Raw genomic sequence first — 19,347 nt, forward strand, 5'->3', positions numbered from 1 at the left:
GAATAGTCCCCCCCACCCCCACCCCGTCCTTCCAGACCCGCTGCCGCCGCAGGGGTGAGGTCCGGGCGGTGCGCGCCCCGGGGCAGGGGCGGGGGCCGGGGCCGGGGCCGGGGCCGGCAGCCCAGCGCGCCGTCCCGCTCCCCGGCTGCCCCGCGGTCCCGCCGCGGCCGGCGGCGACCCCCGCGCCGACTTCCCGCCGCTCCGCCCGCCCCGCTCCCCGGGCACCGCATCGCGGGCAACTAGGATTTATCATCTAAACGGGCTCGCAGTGGTATGTCTGGGGAGTCGCGTCCGAATTAAATCACAGCGGGCTTTTCGGCTTCCAGCCGCCGCCTCTGCCCGCGGGAGCAAGTGCCCTCTTCGGCGCGGGTAAGTTCCCCGCCGCCCCCTCCCCCGCGGCGTCCCTCGGCCGCTCCGTCCCGCCGCCCCCGCGCCCGGGCCGGGGCCGGGCCGGGCCCGGGCTGTACTCACATCTCGGTGACATTGTCGACCTCGGCGCTCCGCTGCGGCACGGGGAAGGAGATGATGCCTGGCGCCGGCTCCACGCACCAGATCCGCCAGGAGCTGCAGCGGCAGGACGCGGGGCAGCCCAGCGCGCCCCACCAGGAGCCCAGCACCAGGCAGCACAAGCCCCACAGCCGCGCCAAGCCGGGCCCCGGCCGTCTTCGCCGCCAGGACGCCATGCCGCTCCCGCTCACTCCAGCGCTGCCTCGACGTCCTCCTCCTGCTGCTGCCGCCGCCGCCGCTGCCGGGGCGCACGCCCGGAGGGTGCGCAGCCTTCCGCGCCGCGGGCGAGCACCCCGCGGCCGGGGTTCACATGGGCGCGCCGCAGCCTCAGCCGCAGCCGCCCCGCCGCGCTGCCCGCCCCGGGGGCTCCGCGGGGCGGCGGGAGCCGGGGCCGGGCGCTGCGGCGGCGGCGGCGGACAGGGGCGAGCGGGGCCGCCGGAGCGGCGCGGCGCGGCACCTGCCCCCGGCCCCGCGGGCGGGCGGGCGGACAGCGGCGCCGCCTGCCCCCGCGGCGGTTCCCGATGATGCTGCAAAACGCGCGGAGCGGCCGACACAGGTGGCAGAGGCAGCGCTTCTACCTGCGGAGGCTCGGGCGGCCGCTGCCCGCCGGAGGGCGGGAGGGAGGGACGGAGGGAGGGCGGGCGGGGACGGAGGGAGGCGCAGCCCGCGGCAGCGGCGGCGGGGCTCTGGGCGCTGTGCTTACCGCTTTACGCACCGTATCCTCCTCCGTCCAGCTGATAATAAAGCAGCCCCGGCTCCTGCTCCAGCCCAAGCCGGGGAGCTGCCGGCAAAGTGACGTGGGGCTGACGCAAAGAGGGGCAGAAACTCCACAAAATGAGCCTGAAATCCACACTCGCACAGGGGAAAAAAAAAAAAAAAAAAAAGCGCCAGCAAGGGAGGGAGGAGGGGGGAGGGAAGGGAAGGGAAGGGAAGGGAAGGGAAGGGAAGGGAAGGGAAGGGAAGGGAAGGGAAGGGAAGGGAAGGGAAGGGAAGGGAAGGGAAGGGAAGGGAAGGGAAGGGAAGGGAAGGGAAGGGAAGGGAAGGGAAGGGAAGGTGCCGAAGCGGAGATACCAGCAGGCAGTAGGCGCCTGAGCCTTCAGACGCACACGCACACATACACGCACAGGCACACACATACACGGACACCACACGCGCACACGCGGGCGCACCCCGCGGGACGGGGAGGGCCCCGCCGCCGGTGCCGGCGGTCCGCCCCGCCGGGCGGACGGGGACACCTTGCCGAGGGTCGCCGGGCATTCCCGCCGGGGCGGGATCTCGCCATCGGGGAGCAAACGGGGATGCTGTAAGAGCCCCGGGAGGCGACGGATGAGCGGCCCTAAACCGCCGTGTTCTTTCCCCAAAACGCCTCGTCCTTGCCTTAACGGCTCCGCGGCCGGGGACGCTTTGCGTCGTCCCCCCCCCGCACTCCCACCCCCGGGGTGCGGGTTTTCCGCACCGGTGCCGGTGCGCGGAGCCCGCCGCAGTGCCCGCCGCTGGGCGCTCCGCAGGCGCCACCGCGCGTCCCGCCGCCGCCGTGCACCGCGCCCCGCGGGGAGCCCCTGCGCCGGTTCCTGCGGGAGGGGACGGACGGAGGGGCTGCAGTTAGCGTGGGGGGTTAATTAACCCCCGACCGCCCTATGGACCAGTACAGTGCCCGCTTTTTTTTTCTTGGGGGGGGGGGGGGGGGGGAGGCGGGCAAGGAGTTACTGTTTCCGTGCATCGAGGTTGAGGCAAGTCTGACTTAGGTATGTGTATCACATATTCGCGGGTGCAAAGGGCGGCTGATCTGGGAAATGGGGCTTAGCAATGATGTCCATCCCTCGCCGTTTCTGACACTGTGTTCCCTCTGTCCTGGTAAATGACAGGCCGTCCTTGCCCGGTGTTGGCAGGCTGTTTACTTACCTCGGTACCATTATGTCCAAAGATGGTGACGGTCCTTTCTCATCTAATTACCTGAGCCGATTATTTTGAAATGAGTAAATCAGGGTGAATTGAAGAAAGAAAGGTTGCAGAATTTTTGTTACAAAGATACATAACAAGTAGTCAATACACTATTAGAAAGTGCTCAGGAATCAATTTCACCTGGCACTTATTAATTGGAAGCACACTCCGTTCTTTTTGCATTTGCTCAAGCTACAGAAAAATCCAGCTGTTACTGCGTGCAATTCATAGGCCTGGCATAGTCACAGGCAGGGTGGGTTTTGGTTTCAAAGTGCATCCTACTAAGAAAGTCATACTCATACCTAGCTGAAACACTGATTTATACCTCTCTGTAAGGCAATGAGTGAAGTCGTGGTACAGAGACATAATTGAAAATATTGCCAATCGTGCTATCATATTTAAATCAAATTTATTTGAAATTTAAGTAAAATTGTTACATAGATACAATTCTTCTACTCAGGATGTATCTCCTCCTTACCAAGTTCAGCACTTTGTCCTTTCTAAATAAAACACAAGGAAGATCAAGAGAGTCCCAAGGAATAACAAAGCCACATGATGCAGCATAAAAACATAGAAGGACCATAAAAAATATCATTCAAGCACAAGGCATTTTGTCTACAAGTAATACAAAATTGGAAAAAAGGGCACTAATAGCTTTAAAATAAAATATTTCTCTAAACAGAAATATTTATAGAAGGATAGCAAGTAAGATAAAAATTTCATAGAACAATTTTCTAGAGGCAAAACAGTTTGGGATTTTTAAAGGATTTGGAGGAAAGTGCTTACGAGAAAAAGAGAAACAGAAGAATTAATAGTATAAACTGCAGTATGATTCCATTTTCAAAAAACCTTGAGAAAGGTCTCTAATGCAGGACAGAATTAAAATTTTGAAACCCTGGAAGTTGCTGCAAAACCTGCATTACTGTTCTCCAGCCAAGTCTGCTTACAACTTTGAAAAATATGCTTAATTACCCATCTCTCTCCTAGACAAACACAAAGGCATCAGCTCATTAAGGCAATAAATACAATACTCCTAGTGATTTTATGACAATATGCTCACAGTTGTCTAATCATATATGGGCACATACCGGAATTTATTTCTTCACAGACATCTTATGTCTCTATTTTCTGTGATTCTGGGAAACTGAGAAGTTGTCAAAGAAGTTTCAGATAAAACGGTGCGGTTGGATCGAACTGGCTAATTAGATAATTCAGTAATGTTTAAAGAGTAAAGTTTTGTAGATAAGACCTTGAACTCCTAAGGCTGCAGCTGAGTGTTAAATAATGTAGAGCACACACTGGAAAGGGGTATCATCAGCTGTTGTCAGTTTGTATTTTCTGCAACTCAGAGATATTTCTCACAAGAGTATTGCTGAGTTGTACAGTAATCATTTCTTAGAAGGGTTGGGACTTACCCACATGGATTTCTGCATGACAATGCCAAAAATGACTGGGTGTGAAAACATGTTGGTAAAATACCAAATTCTGTTAAAAATATATTTCCTCCCTAAAATTAGTATTTTATCAAAATAGATGGGGGAGAATGTGGGAGGATAACAAACTGAAAGTGAAGTACGCCAAGGCCACCAAAGTTGCCAGAATGAAAGCTAGGGAACACTCCACCAAGAAATACCATTGCTGGCCTACTGCGGGAAACAGCAGCTCTTTCAATAAGCACAGCTAGATGCTTTGAGTCTTTTAATTCCAGATTTACAAAAGAATAGCTGTACAAAAAATTGCAGTGATAAACTGTGACTTTATTTCTGCATAAAAAAAGTTTTATTTATAAAGGTAACACCTTTCTATGCTTTTTCTCACAGATTAAAGAAAATAGGAAGGAACCGCTCAATTACTTCCTATGAACCGTTACTTAAAGAAGACCCACAACTAAACCACTAGAGACAAGTACCTTTCTGGCAATGCTGTGAGAGCAAACATCATCCTGAAGGTGGTAAAACTAGAACAAAGACTTGAAAATATGACAAAGCTGTAGAGTGTGATCAGAGGGCTAGAAAATATGACCTCTGAGTCAAGATTGAAAGAACTGTCTGTCTTCAGTGCATGAAAGACTGAAGGGAAGTGCAGTAACACTCCTGAAATATGTAAAAGGGTATGCAAAGGGGCAGGTAATAAATTTTTTCCTTCACTATGGGATAGGACAAGAAGTAATGCACTTGATTTACAGCAAGGAAGATTCATGTTCAACATTACTAAAACTTTTGTATGGAAAGGACAGTTAAGCACGGCAAACAGATCACTTTGGAGAAGACTGGAATCTTGAGCAATAGAGCCTTCTCTGAGAAGGTGAGATGAGCATCTCTCCAATGCAGGTGAAGTAGATTCAGATTTGTCTTGCAGGCAAAAAGAAATCAATGACCTCCCAGAGATTCTGTTCCCTTGCAATACACATTTCTTTGCCCATTTTTTTACTGCTATTGATAAAGTTATGCGAGCACATTCATCTGAATATATTAGAAGCAAAACCTGAAGATGCTGAAATATTCAAAGTGTTTTCTTGAAATTACTATCCTGAAATTGAATTGGATCACTCTGAAACTTTTACTCATACACCATACATAAAGTACCTTTGTATCATAGCATACAAATCATAGTAAATATCTGAAAAGGTGCAAACGTAGATTTCTGGAAAAGAAGCAGGAACCAAAAACTCAAAGAATCCCTGTATGACTACTGTTATTTAGGTGGGGGAATAAGAAATTGTACCACAAAGTCTGGGAAAAGGTAAGGGCCACATGATTTGTGTGTGTACTAAGGTATCCTATCCTGTCCAAAGCATTGCATACAGAGACACCAGTCTTACACACCAACACCAAAGCTGAGTAGAAATAAACTTACATTTTGCTTACAGTTTGGGGAGTTTTAGCTGTTACAAGAGGGAGAGCTTGGACAGTTCATGGGAACTTCTGATTTTATCAGAAACCTTTTGTTTTCCAGAGAAATATCCTGATTCCCATGAAACCTTCCCCATGAAGATTTTCTTGCATTCAAGCTAGAAATGTGGTCAGAGAGACACGGCTGCACCATGACCCAGAGCAAGCATATGAACTCAAATCTCCAACATCTGCTAGGCTAATAACTATTCTGAAATGTACTTGCCTCTCTTCCCTGAGCTCCCACATCTTCTCCCTCAATGACAAAAATCGGCTTCCACGCAGCTCTTTTCTGAATTTCCTCCAAACACGAGGCACTCTCTGAGTGTCCTAGCCAGTGTTACACCTATATTTGCAGATTTATCTAGCTACTTGATCACAGCTGATTTTGCATTCCTGAATAATAGAAGCGTTTTTACCTTACCTGTTTCAAGCACTGTTCAGCACTTACTGGCTTCAAAGTGAAGCTGAATCCTGCCACCTTGTGCTCAAGAAAATTAGCACAACTCTTTATTTTGGGAAGGAGGAGGAAGGGAGAAGGAAAAGTTAGCTGTAACTACCATATTTCTAATAAACAAGGAATTAAATGAGGGCCTGAGAGTCTAATGTTTGGGTCCAATTCGATATTGCCTGAGATGTCTACCTGGGACCCTCAACAAGGGCAATCACTCTTCTAGGGCCACTGTTCCCACCACAGTGTCACTTCTCATATCCCCACAGGGTTTCAAAGCTGTGGCCTCCCTCGTGGCCTAATGATGGCAAAGCCTTTAACCCAGCCTCTCAGCCCATAGTCTGTGAGTGTCTGATGGCTGGAGATATTAATCACAGTGTTCCTGGTAGCCCTTGTTCACGTTTGTTTGCTACGAGTAGCAGTGCTAATTTCTTTTCATCAATAAGCAATCACATCATAGGGTGGAGGGAATTACTCCCCTCATTTATAAAAATAAGTTAGTATTTTTTGAGGGGGGTAAAACTAATGATTGTAAGGAGCGTGGATCTCCCTTTTCTGCTGAAGTCCAAGAGGACAGCACTCCTTTTTTCCGGCTGACAGGTCTCCACAAGTAGCTTTATGGTAATGCTATGAGAGCAAACATCGTCCTGAAGGTGGTAAACCGCAACAAAGACTTTAAAAGGATAACTTCCTCCACTCTACCCCATGCTTGACTGCCTCCTCTCTGTGTCAGTGCAAGCTCCTATCCTTACTTCAGTCTATTTTATCCACCACTCTTCTGACTCTCTCTGTAGCCAGCCAGACAGGGCAGTTTGTTGATTCTGCAACAATCCATTTATCATCTTCTGGACACCTTCTGACAGCAAACGTAAATGGTGTGTTTACCGGTAAGACATCAGCAACAGGAATCCCAAGGCAGCTGATCAGCTCTAATGTTCTGGTTTGCTGGTTTTGTCAATCGGTATTTGTTCAGGTTAAGTTTGTATCTATGCATGAATTTGTTCGGTTCACAGAAATCATTTCTCCCTCAGATAATCCAGCTGACTGTATGCCTGTTTGCACATACATACTTTGTTGTGGAAGACATGCTTGTCTTTCTGATTACAAGGGTTCAACAGGTGGAAAATGCCAACATAATAAAAATCTGACAGCCAGTTGACAGTTTTCTCCCAGTTTAAAAGCAGTCCGAATAGTAAGGATTTTTTGGCTATGTTGAGCTGAGGATATTCCATATCCTTTAGAGTAATTAGTGAAAAAGAAGGGAAAAAAAGACTACCCAAACCCCAGTCTCCAATACACTATTTAAAAGGATCAGAAATCATCTGAAAACTTAGCTATTGGAACACTGCTAGCCAACTTCAGCTGGCATCACAAGTTACTGAGTTACTGTTGCTCTTGTCATTTATTGTTCCCCATTCACATGGACTACATACCATGAATGTGCATTGCTAATGGTTGCTCATGGGATTAAGATCATTTCAAGTGAGAAGTGAACATGAAATAGGCCACATGAAATATACTGACCTGGAGAAAGAAAGCTCTGTAGTTTATTGCTCAAGATACAAATAATTTTACTTATGATGCAGATATGCCTGTCATAGCCACGCCAGTGTCTCATTCAAACTGAGGTCAAATCTCATTATATGGCCTCTTTCTCCAAGGGAAAATATTGCTTGTACAGTTGTACTTATTGTTGATGGCACAGACAAGACACAGTAATTCAGTTCCAAAACTACTGATGATGTCTGAGCATGCCTCTTCTCACAATGGTGTACATAACAGCTAAGAGCAGAGATGAGCAGTCAAACTACTAGACACCTAGAAGGTCAGAAATCAATCATTTCTGACTGATTGATTTAAAACTGAGAGATCCTGGTGGTTGGTACTGTGGCTGTAAGTAGAGGTAATTCTTCCACTTGTCTAATGGATAATATACTGTGAATAGCTTGGTAAATTTAATCTTCTATCTGAAAGTCATGTATACGGAAGCATTCTTTTTTTTTTTTTCTTTTGTTAAGTTAAAAATATTGGTACTAGAGATGATGCCATGTAAATGTAGTACTTTTTAGCAGTTTCTGTTTCCTTTTTGTCTGTCTGTGCCTACTGATGTTCTACAGGTGCTTGGACAACTTCTATAGAATAGAAGACATTACATGATGTTGACTGTTTTTAAGACTGAGCAGGAGGAAAACAGGAGAATTGTTATAAAAGACCTGCTAACTTCTTTACAGAACAGTAGAGTACTCTACTCTCAGAAAATGTCTGTCTTGTCCCATTTATGAAATCATCTCTTGATGATGACAAAATTCCTTGCCACCCTCTGGCCTGACTTGAGAAAACATATTGACAAGTTTGCTGCTAAGCCACTCTGCTATCATCTGGAGGATTTCCTGTTCAAGTTTATTTTCAGGATTTAGTCTAGAGTGGAAGTTATGCAGATCCCTTTAATTAATACTTTTTCCACTCTGCTCTCTCACTCTCTTTCCCTCAACAATGGATAAAACCACTCTCTTGCTGATAATTTTGTGTGGCTCCCACAGCCTTTACTGGCCACCAAAATGTTGTGATCTTTTCCCCGTCTCCTCTAGAGTCATTTCCTCCCAACAACACCCAGATTTGGTGGCAGGGAGTGAGGAATTCTCTTACATAATGTTCTGCAGGTTTCTATGGTACTTCCACTCGGTTTCCCACAGCAACCACACAGAGCAGGAGACATTTTAAGTTGTACAACCACCATCAGTTTTTAGTCCTTTTCACAAGATTCAAATAACAGTTGTTCTACATGCTGTCATGTCCAGCTAAGACAAATGCACCATTTCGTTTCAGTTTTCTGAAGTTCAACCAAGCAACGTTGCCTTGTGGCTTGGCAACATCTGGGTCAAAGAAAGAGCTGATAAGTTACCCTTCTGTCCACAGAGAATGTCATAAGAGTTCACAATCTGAGAACATTTGCATTTTGAAAGTGTTAACATAAACTAATCTCAGTATTTTTGGTACCTTCTCCAAATCTCTAGCTAAGGCAGTGTCCAGCTGCCTCCCCCAAGCAGCCAGGCTTATTGCGTGAAGCCCATGATGTACAATTCAGCACAGGAAGCAGCGTCTGTCAACTGTTACCAGTATTCACATTCATTTAAGGTGAATTCACCTTACAGCTTAGGTCCTGAAGCTGAAGTCAGTGAAAGATTCCTATTGCCTTAACTGAAGCTTATCTATCCTGCGCAGCTTAGTCCTCAGCAGTTAAATGCTGTTTGAGTTGTACTTTTTTGCCTTGGTCTTGTGTTTCGTCTGTTAGCCTGAACTGATAATGCAGCAAAAGTTTATACCCACTTTCAGTAGAATTTGCTTGAGGTTTTTGTAGGGATTATCTTTTTTAGGTGTATGAAAATTTTTGTTAATGTACTCTATTCATGTCCAAAATACTTGATTATGTTCTCTTCCCATGTTGCTTTTTTTTTTTTTCCACATTGCATGTTGATGCCTGAACTTTCACTAAATGTATTTTTCACTTGAACATTTCATCCAAGAATTACAAAGCAAAAAAGGAGACAGGGAAGGAAAGGGATGGTCCCTCCTTACTCACCACTGTCAATGCAAATTGAAGATTAAGGTTTGCTTTCTTTTGCCATAGTTTATGCTAACACTTTCAAAACCTAAAATCAAAATCTGCATTCCAGTTAACTGCATTCCTTTTTTTAAGGGCATGATCCAAATCTCCATCTGTCCATCATCAATGTCTCCCTGAGTTCACTGGTCTTTGGGATAGACTGTAATTTCACATAAGCCAAGAGCTATGGCTCAGTCTTTCTCTGCCCACTAACATATCTAACTCAGCAGATTTCTGAGAACCTGCCACGAGCCAACCCCAGTTGCCCTTCCAAGCACTCCTTTCCACTTAGTGACTCAGCTGCTCCAGCTCTTTGGCTGGAACTCTGCATCTTAGGATGTTTCACTCATTCCAAATGGAGTCGGCAGATTTTAGCAACCTTTCTACTGGTGGCAGGTTGCAGAGGAAATTCAGGTTCTTCTATTGAGGGTACCAGTATAAAGCATTTAAACTTGTTTTTCCTCCATCATTTGCTGTTACATTACTCATCCTACTTGAAGAGCATCTTTTCTCTTCAGATGCTGGTGCTTTTACTTGTCATTTATATAGGCAATGCTCTTTGGGATCTGTTCCTGTCAGAAGTACTTCTTAATGGCTTCTCTCTCTTCCTGGGCCTCTACTGTCAGGTACCACACCTCACTCATGTCATAGGCCTTCTAAACATTTTAGGTAAATTCAAATATATGGGTGGAGTAACCACCAACACCGGTAGCACATTATCAGCATCTCTCAGGTGTTTGCCAGATCTTTTATTTTTTCAGCTATTTCCGGGATTTCAGTCCATCCCAGCTGAAGAAACAGGCAGATGAAATAACAGGAGATGAACTCACCCTGTGACAGGGAAAGGGGAACACCTACTGTGGATGCATTGCTCACCACACCTAAGAGATGAAGTCTGCATCACAGAGTTTTAACTTATTCCTCACAAATACCACTGGGTACTCCTCTTTGACTTGCCTCTGCAGCAAGAATTCTCTGATTTTGTTAGAATTTGGTCCCGCACCTAGAAAAGAAGCTGAAAGAAAGCCAGAAGTTTTAAACCTGTTGATAACAAATAAACACAGCCTTTTTTAGCTGTGCCCATTTTAATCTGGTTTTGAAGACCTCTCCTGAAGAATGATCATCTTCTGAAGGAGATATATTTTCCTTAGCAACAGAGGCAGACTTTAGTAGCAGGATTCATCTGATTACATGTAGACATTCACAGCATAACTCTATGTTTCTTTTAAGTTTAACAAGGAGAAATGGACAGTGCCTGACATACCTCATCTTACAGTAATGTCTGAATAGGTCAGATGGATCATGTCCTGAAAGTGCCTGTTTCTCTACTGACTGCAACCTGACTATCTAGATGTGGAAGTTTTTATTCCAGATGCATATATTTAAGTGGATACTGATCCTGGAGGGATTTCTGCCTTTGAATGATCCATTGGGGAAATCTGTTGATGTTCCTGTAAATATTTGGAGACTACAAGCACTACAGAAAAAAACTACCTTGACTCCTTGATCATACTGTCTTGCCAAAAGACATTTCTTGATTATAAGCCTTGGCCACCTTTTATTTCTGTCAATGAAGTATGAAAGGCTTAGGAGAGCATTCTCCAGAAAAAGTGAGCAAAATCCCCCACAATTTCAAGTGTATTATATTCCAATACAGTTTGTATATCTACAAGGTTAATATCATTGATTAATAGCCAGTAACTCTTAATTTTCATCTTGATTCAAGTAGATGATTGTTTCTTCAGCATGTCTACATGTAGTGGAACTACTTTGCCAACTGTGTAGCTGTTCAACAACAACAGTAAGTGTTTGTTTCCCAAGACATACACACCCCTTTAATTTAGCCCAGTTTTTGCCTTTGATATCTGCCTTTGGAGGCTCTGATGCTTTTGGAGTAATTGATTGGATTTTTCCTGCTGAATCTCAGCTACTCAAATCCTTCACCCTGTCCTGATCAATGGCTGAAGACATTATATACCCTCAAGAAGCAAAGACAGTTCTGAAATCCATGTCCATCATCTAGCCCTAAAGCTCATATCCTTGTAGCCCACTCCTGTTTGATTCATTCACCTACCACAGCAATCCTTTCTTCCCCTGTACTGTCCTCACCAGTGTTCAAAATCCCACAATTCTTGTGGTGCAGCATTTTCTTACAGCTCCTATAGTCAGGACGAGACACTTCCTGTGCAGCATTCTTCTCCCCGGCACACAACTGTGCCTTATCAGAGTTTTGTGCAGTCATGTCAGCCAGGGATTCCCCAGGTATTTTGTAGCTAAGAATAACTTTCTATAGTCATGGTTCACACATGGCCAAACCCAATTTATGTCCTGGTTTTGCCCTTTAATGCAGATACAGGTTACTCAGAGTTGGATGCACTGTCTCTTTCACTTTTGGCACCCCCAGTTGCTGAGCCAGTCTAGATCCTGCTGCAGCTACAGGGCTTCCACCAAGCCTGGGACAGGTGTCTCTGGCTTTGCTGCTGCTGCTTGTGTGACTAGGCTTGGAGGCTAAGGTGCTTATGTTCAAAAACAGCAGTGATTTTTTTCCATCGATTCTTTAAGGAAAACGGTCTCACGTCCTACTTCATATTGTGCATATACCCGCATTACTCTGCTGAGGAGGCTTAGGAGGAGTCACTGAGACACAGTTTAGTCTTCCTTCCCATCGCTATTTATTGTGTCTTACTGGCTTTTTTTCATGGGATGGCTCTTGCATAGTAGTTCCTGCAATATATTTTTTTTATCTGAGAGGGTATGGGGTAGTTGAAGAGATTCCTGGGGCTTCAGTCACCCACAGATTCCAGTCATAAGAGCCCGTAGGATGTATGCAATCCCCTGCTTTGCTGTTTGAACCAAGAGCAATATTTCTTGAAAGGCAGATGGCCTGATGGTTAAAAGGTTAAAAGCTTTGTTAAACATGTGTGTGCGTTGCCATTGATTGTGGATTTGATGGTATTTAAGTGTACTTTGAAAGAAAACCACTGATGTAGGGCCCTCTCCTTGTCATCCTTACTCAATCCCAGTGTGAAACAGCCTAACAGATTGTCAATTTATTAATTGACCACAGAGTGCGGGTCAAAGGACTGAAGTACATGGGTGGTAATTACTGTGGTTTGATAAATCTGGGCACATGAAAGTTCACTGCAGCTTCAGTGTAACTTTCTATGTGGTGAGAGAACTAATGAAAATCTGGGGCTGAGTTTGTACAACACATTTGGTATAGCTGAATGCCAAAAAATGTTTTCAGGTCATTATCGTTAAAACTCTGATCTTCAGATATTACTTCAGGAGCTCATTTGACTTGGCAGTCTAACATAGACTTAGCCATGTGTGGAAAAAAGTGTCACCATTCTGAGAAGCAAGAAAGGAAATATGAAGAGTTTGATCAGGAAGACGATAGGTGAAATTTATATCATCATTAAGAAGATATGCAAATTGTGTGAGGGTTTAAAATCTTGCAGGACTGCTTGATGTTTGCTGTTCTTTTTTTAACCTGATGTTAAAAGAAATTGTTTGCCTTGCTTCCTCAGTTGTACCTGGATTTCTAAAATTTGTATTTAATTTTAAAGGTAAGATACATAAGAATTAAATGTAAACAATAGTAGCGCAGATGGTACATAAATGGTGGTATAACAAAACGAGTTTGTGATTCAATTATTAATAGATTATTGTTATGATAAATATGTAAAACATATTTGCTTACAATGATATACCCATTACATTATTCTTCCCAAACATATAAGCCTTTAGAGTCTAAGAAGCCTATGTAATATATATATATATATATATATAATATTAAGAGAATTACTATGGCAGCACTATCTCAGAAGACACCGGTCCAGCTAATATTTTATAAAAATTATCTAAGATCAACTCACTAACACTACGTATGTTATTTCTTTTGACCTAGAAATGCAGACCATAAGCACAAGAATGCAAACACTTTAAAGCTGACAAAACAGAAATCACACGCTTCTGCAAGCAAAGGAGCACCCATGAAAATGTGTTTTGACTGTTCTTGCTTTTGAATTAAGCTCCTGTTCTTCAATATCTGGGACGATTCCTGAGAATTCACAGAGGAAAATGAAGACCAATGTCTTGATTAAAAACTTGTACAAAAGTGTAAAAAGCAGGCTGTCCCTTATTAAAATGTATGGGTTTTCTTCCACTTCCTAAGACACAATGGTTTTGTGGAGTCACCACATGCATTAACACAATTGTCTGCACATCCTGAACATTATGCATGCTGGTGACTCAGTTAAACTGAGCAGGATGTTCAACTGCCATTCAAGAGGAACTGAAAAATGGTGAGTAGAGCATATTATGGGGAAAGAAAAAAATATATTGGAAATTCCTCCTACTTGAGCCTAACCACAAGGGGACTTCACAAAATCAAGAGCATCTTTAAGGACTTACAAAGGGACCTGAAAGCAGAACACAGAGCTGGCTCAAGTGTGTTACTAGATAGCATTCAGTTGGCAAGGCCAGGGAAGAGCAGAGACCGTTTGCCTCAGACTGATAATTATTAGGCTGTAGAATGGTCTCCCAAGAGAAAATTGCTTGAAGCACCAATACTTGGCACATCTAAAATCACATTAAATACAGTACTAGTAACTCTACTGTAAGGAACGGACTTTCACTGGCATCCTAATATTCTAATCTTCTAGCCTACTGATGCCCAAACTCATAATATATGATGTCCTAATTTCCAGACCTGTGACCTAATATTTCTTTTTGAAGTCATTTCCATGTTTACATAAATACAAGGTTGGGTGCAGGTTTGTTTGCCATTTTGCTAAGTGAGAATTTTTCAGAATTTTTCCTGCATTTAAAATAATTATGGTCTTTCTGAAGTAGTGGGGGAAAAAATGAAGGAACAATTCATATATCAGTAAAGTCCACTCCCTTTTCTGTGCCATGTCTTGGGTGTCTTCCCTTTATAGATGACAAATTCTTACCTCCCAGAGCATCCCTTATATTTTTACTTATGTGGTGTACATTGGCCCTGCTGGATTTCAGACACTGTGAAAGTGGATGTACCTAACTGGAAAATTGCCCAATGGGTTGGAGGTACATAATTGACCATCTGACCTTTAAGCTCAATCTCAGTCCAACAAGGTGGATTCTTTTGAGGTTTTGCGTGCTTTTAGACTGTGGAGTGTGACAACATTGAGAAATGCAAAGTAATAAGGAAATACAGCAGCATTTTGACCCCTGCTTAAAGGAAAACAAAGCAAATAATAAGAGTAGTATGCCAGCTGTAAACATAAGAGTAACACTGGAGTGTTCCTAATAGAGGCCCGGGGCACCGGAGTAAGTCAGGCTGTGCTGAGCCTGCAAAGCTATCTTTATCCAGTGTCAGTATCTCTTTGTCTGGCCATAATGGTGCTAAAAACTGTGCTGTCACAAAAGATAGAGTACAAAAAAAGGCCTGACTCAACAACAAATTAGCCTACTTTTGTGTCATGGTAACTCCTCTAAAAACAAGCAGAGGCAATAATATGTAACTGGGGAAACAGGTGCTAATCTAGCTCATCTCAAGGCAAAGATTTCTGCTTGCCAGTTTTATTTAGTAAAAACATCTTACTTTGCTGAAATAGAACAACAGACAATATTCCATAGTATATTTTCTAAACTACACTGTATTATAAATGTCATAGCAAACTACAGGAATGATATCCTACCCATCTTAATTATGTTTTTATGGCAGTTGTCCTCAGGGACTACCAACACCCACAGTCTTCAAAATATTTTTCTTAACATACAAGCAAAAGAAGATATACTGTAATTTGAGGGACATTCTGTATGAAGGCAAGTCGTCTTGTCAGAAGAATTTTTACTTTTGTCTCAAAATGGAGGCAATTTTGGAAGAAAAGCTGTATCTGAAAATAAGAACAAGTATTGTTGCTGGCTTGCTGAAAGAAGAGGTTGGATATATGCCATTTAAAGAACTCTAGGCAAGGATGAGCATGAACACAAAATATATGCCTTGGAGTAATCCTTGACTCTGCAAATCATTCATTTTATCATGTGAAAGACCCTGGATATATGTTACCTCCTACCAGAGGGGAGTTCTGGGATCACAGTGAAACACAGATACTGGAAAAAACAGGCAAAAGTGTTAGCCATTTAATTATATTTTCTGTGAGGCTGAAGAAGTAATGTAAGGATTATCCCCTGTAATGAAAGGCAGTTACTTAAGGCACTGAGTTCCAGGCACTCCTGAGGGTTCACCTGTGTAACCTTTAGTCATGGTGCTGAACAGTGCGTGACCAGAGCAAAACCAGTGGAGCCTATGAGATGGCTCTTGTCAGAAATGGTCGCCAAGATAATAAACATTCCCTAGCTGAACCCAGAGGCTCATAGGTCCCAATTCCCAAACTCAGAGTGGTTCTCAAGGCACACAAATGCAATGCTGTGTAACTTCCCAAGAAAGTATAGCTGAGTTCAGAGCCAGCTAACAAACACAGAACCAGCTGGGTCACTGTACTCAGATGCATGAGCTCATTGTTTGTTTGTTTGTTTTATTAACTTTTACTCCTTTTTGCAAATAGGTGTATTTTCTAAAAGCACCATATTGTCCCATAAATGAAGCTTCTGTCCTCAAAGAAAAACATTCCTACAACACCTTCCAGCAGATTAAAGAGAGGTGTGGTTTGCAGCATATGAAGCCACAGAATCAAAATCCCTAATTGCACTTTATAGAGGAAATTCTGACTGCTTTAAAACCAGTGAGAAAACTTTCACTGACTTTTGCAGGATCAGAACTGAACTTCAGTCACACAGGACCAGTGTGAAGCCAGTGAGATTCTCCTGCAAATTTCAGGGGGAGTCATGAACTCTATTTCTAATTTTTTTAAGAGCTTTCTTATAGAATGCACCTAAATTCTGAGAAATGAACACCATCTCCAAACGCTCTGTTAAATATTTTCTCCCTCCCTGTACCCCATTCTCCTTCAATATTTAGAAATCATTTGTGACAATCTAATTCTCATTCAAAAGAATGGGTTTTCTAATGACACATTCACATGCTTTGTGTCCACATCATTCCTATTATCCTGTGCAGACCAAAGCTTGTAACAGTAAGAAATAGAAGTTCCCGTAAGTGTTGATCAGGTTTCTATCCTGAGAGAGCAAACTCATGGAAATTTTTATAACTGTACCAAATAATGCTTGCCTGTGCATGGTGTGATTTTTTTTCCTGGATCAGAAACCTGGACATTCAGCTCACAGGCTACGAGCTGGCCTCCTACACAAACCTAACATCATCATTAATTAAAAGGAAGTCACTGTACTACTGGTATTCTTGAGATGAGGCATTAGTGTAGCACATTCTGGACAGCATCCACTCCTACAAATGATATCACAAATTGCTTGGCACAGATACAAGCTCTCATCATTAAGGGAAAGTGCAAGAATGCTATTGGGATTCCTGGCATAGCATAAAAGCAAACAAAAAAAAAACCCCAATTATTCAGCCTTCAAGGATGAAAAGCACAGAGGCTATATTAGTGGGTACCTGGTGGCAAGGTGTAAACTGCATCAGATTGCACCAGATTATGCTAAGAGGTAGTAGCTGCCACTAATCCCGCATCAGAAATAGAAAGGCTTTCTGTGTGTCCCCTAAAGTACTTGCACTCCTCTCATATCACCACTCTTCTGTAACATGATATGCTCATTCATTTGTTTCACAGGATGAGGCTGAGCACAGCTGACATATTCCTATTGATTCCTTTATTCTGTATTTCTAGGCATTTTGTTTAATAGTGATAGCAAATGGGTGAATAATACTTACTATCTTTTCTCAGCTAAGTATTCACAGCTCAAGCTCAGTTACTTTTGCAGCTGTCTGCACTCCTGCTGGTTGATCTTCCCCAGATCTCTGTCATTTCTTGTTTTAGATCAGGGCTTCCCGGTAGGGCTGATGTCTGTGACAAGCCTTCTTGACTCTGTGATTCCCAGAAGATACAGAGAATGGACACCCCAGTGTCTATGACTCACGCTTGGAAGCTGCTGCAGGTCCCAGCTCAGAAGCTCTTCTTCTCTTTTGGCTTGACTCATCAGCAGTGTAAAATAATCCATGATCTCTGAACGCTGCTCGTCACAGCCAAACTGGAAAGAGGAAAGAAAAGAAAAGCAAGCTCACTTCTGTTAATAACTGTGTTTTCACTGCAATAGTCAGAAGTATTATTTCTCTGCTACACTTTGCTTTTTTTTTTTCAAAAGTCATCCTATGGACTAAGCTGGATAGAGATTCTAATTTCTGAAGGAATAAACCTATTTCTTTAGTTGTTGTTAGGGGCTAAATTTACTAAAGCAGCTCATTAAATGAGCTGCTTCAGTTTGCTGGATCTACCTTGTGTTCTATCTAATGCGCAGAGAAGAACTTGATTGCCAAAGCACAGAATATCTAGGTTTTACTCACTGCCTTTCTCTAGTCAATAATTCTGTTAACATATAAGGTGTGGCATAGCCTTGTATCTATAATCATAGTAGCAGGTCATAGGTGCACAGGAGCAAGTCATAAGTGCATAAATTTGCAGCCTTTTTTCAGTGGGTAGTAAAGGATAATGATACTTCTGCATTACAGATTGACTGATTAGGAACATCTATGACTCACACGTGTGCCCTTTGGTGCATCACTTTACGGCAATACTAGCCCCCTTGAGCCATCTCTTGGTCAGAACTGCAGGCACACTTCTCAGCTTTTCTGCTGCTCGTGCACTCCAGACACTGGAGAGCACCAGCCATGTCCTCCCTGCCTTGCGGTTCTGGTGTCTGCAAAGGAAACCCAAGGCACAGCTCATCCCAGAAGGTCCCAAATCTGTGTAGCTGGGGTCCTCCAGATTCAGCTATGAGATCTGGAGTGACATTCAACATTTTTCCTCAAATCCTGAAGGCACCTGAGAGGTGGTGCAGTCTTTCAAGCCTGTGACGTTAGACCTCTCTGTATTTCCTGAGGTCCCCTGTAGTTGTGTGGACCAGTTCAGGATGAGGAGAATGAACTGAAAAGGAAGGAGGGCAAGATTAGAAATTACCAACGTGATCTCACATTCTTAAAGCTCTGGATTTCTACAGTTGCTCAAAGAAGGAAAAGAGAAGTTGCATAGCATTTTCTTAAAAGCACACAGTAAATTATATAAAATTATTACTTCTTATTTGAAAGAAAATCAGCAAAAGGAGGTTTCATAAACCACAATGTACACCTGGCACATACAATGTTTTAAGAGATTTACATTTTCAAAACAGGCTTTGACTCTGTGGTTCACCTGAGTGAGTCAAAGTTACTGTTCTGCCACGCTCAATTCCTTGCACTTAGGGGATTTAACAGATAAAATTGAAACAGAAGAAAAAAGAAAACAATTAATTATGTTATGCTTTAAACAGTGGAGCAGATTTACTTTTTTTTTTTCCTAAACTGCACAACTGTAACACAGTATAAAACAGCTAAAAGTCAAACTCACACTACCGGGTAACCAGCTTCACAATTCTACATTTAAGTCATAGCCAGGTGATGAGTCCAGTTAAAAATGCCCAGAGATCTCAAACTGCTGGTAATCCAACCAGAATTTCTTGACAGTTTTTAGTCCCCCAGTTCATTACAGCTTTCTGCAAGACACACGGGACGAAAGACAGTATTTCAAGCTACAGAGACAACTTTCATTTTCCCAATATCTTTCACCTAGGTGAAAAGTTGGTCTCAGTTTTTTGGAAGCCTCTAAAAGATCACTTAACCGGCATTTAGAGTACTTAGGGAACAGCGGTCACAAAAACATAAATCAGAAGCATCTGTGACTTCCAATAAAATATTTAAACCAAAGTGTGAAATGGTATTAGCTTGTTTTCACATCAGATCCAGGTAGTTCAACAGAGTCCATGCTCTGCGTATATTTTTATTCTTGTTAAAAATTTAAAAGGCAAGCTTTTAATGTCTCAGCATTAACTTGAGTTGT

At 43.4% G+C, this 19,347-nt stretch overlaps 1 protein-coding gene and 1 long non-coding RNA gene across 10 annotated transcripts in view; one reads left to right on the plus strand and one right to left on the minus strand.

The window, feature by feature from the left end:
- Positions 1-899, minus strand: part of NTRK2 (neurotrophic receptor tyrosine kinase 2) — a 208,383-nt gene extending 207,484 nt beyond the window's left edge. For 3 of the 9 annotated variants that reach the window (XR_003921867.1, XM_030004105.2, XM_030004109.1), the window contains exon 1: positions 472-875. Coding sequence is in view for 8 of the 9 variants with exons in the window: in XM_030004105.2 (XP_029859965.1) it covers positions 472-683 (212 nt within the window). In the remaining variant the exon portion in view is untranslated. Of the gene's footprint in view, positions 1-471 lie in introns of all 9 variants that reach the window. The other 6 variants (XM_030004103.2, XM_030004106.1, XM_030004108.1 and 3 more) reach the window with 4 other exon arrangements.
- A 3,381-nt stretch (positions 900-4,280) lies between these two features.
- On the plus strand, positions 4,281-5,929 carry LOC115336700. The gene is made up of 2 exons (XR_003921868.1): positions 4,281-4,752; positions 5,404-5,929. It is a non-coding gene; the product is annotated as an uncharacterized LOC115336700 (long non-coding RNA).
- Positions 5,930-19,347: the final 13,418 nt, after the last annotated feature.

This window comes from Aquila chrysaetos, chromosome Z (assembly GCF_900496995.4).
Source record: "Aquila chrysaetos chrysaetos chromosome Z, bAquChr1.4, whole genome shotgun sequence".
Taxonomy (NCBI): domain Eukaryota; kingdom Metazoa; phylum Chordata; class Aves; order Accipitriformes; family Accipitridae; genus Aquila; species Aquila chrysaetos.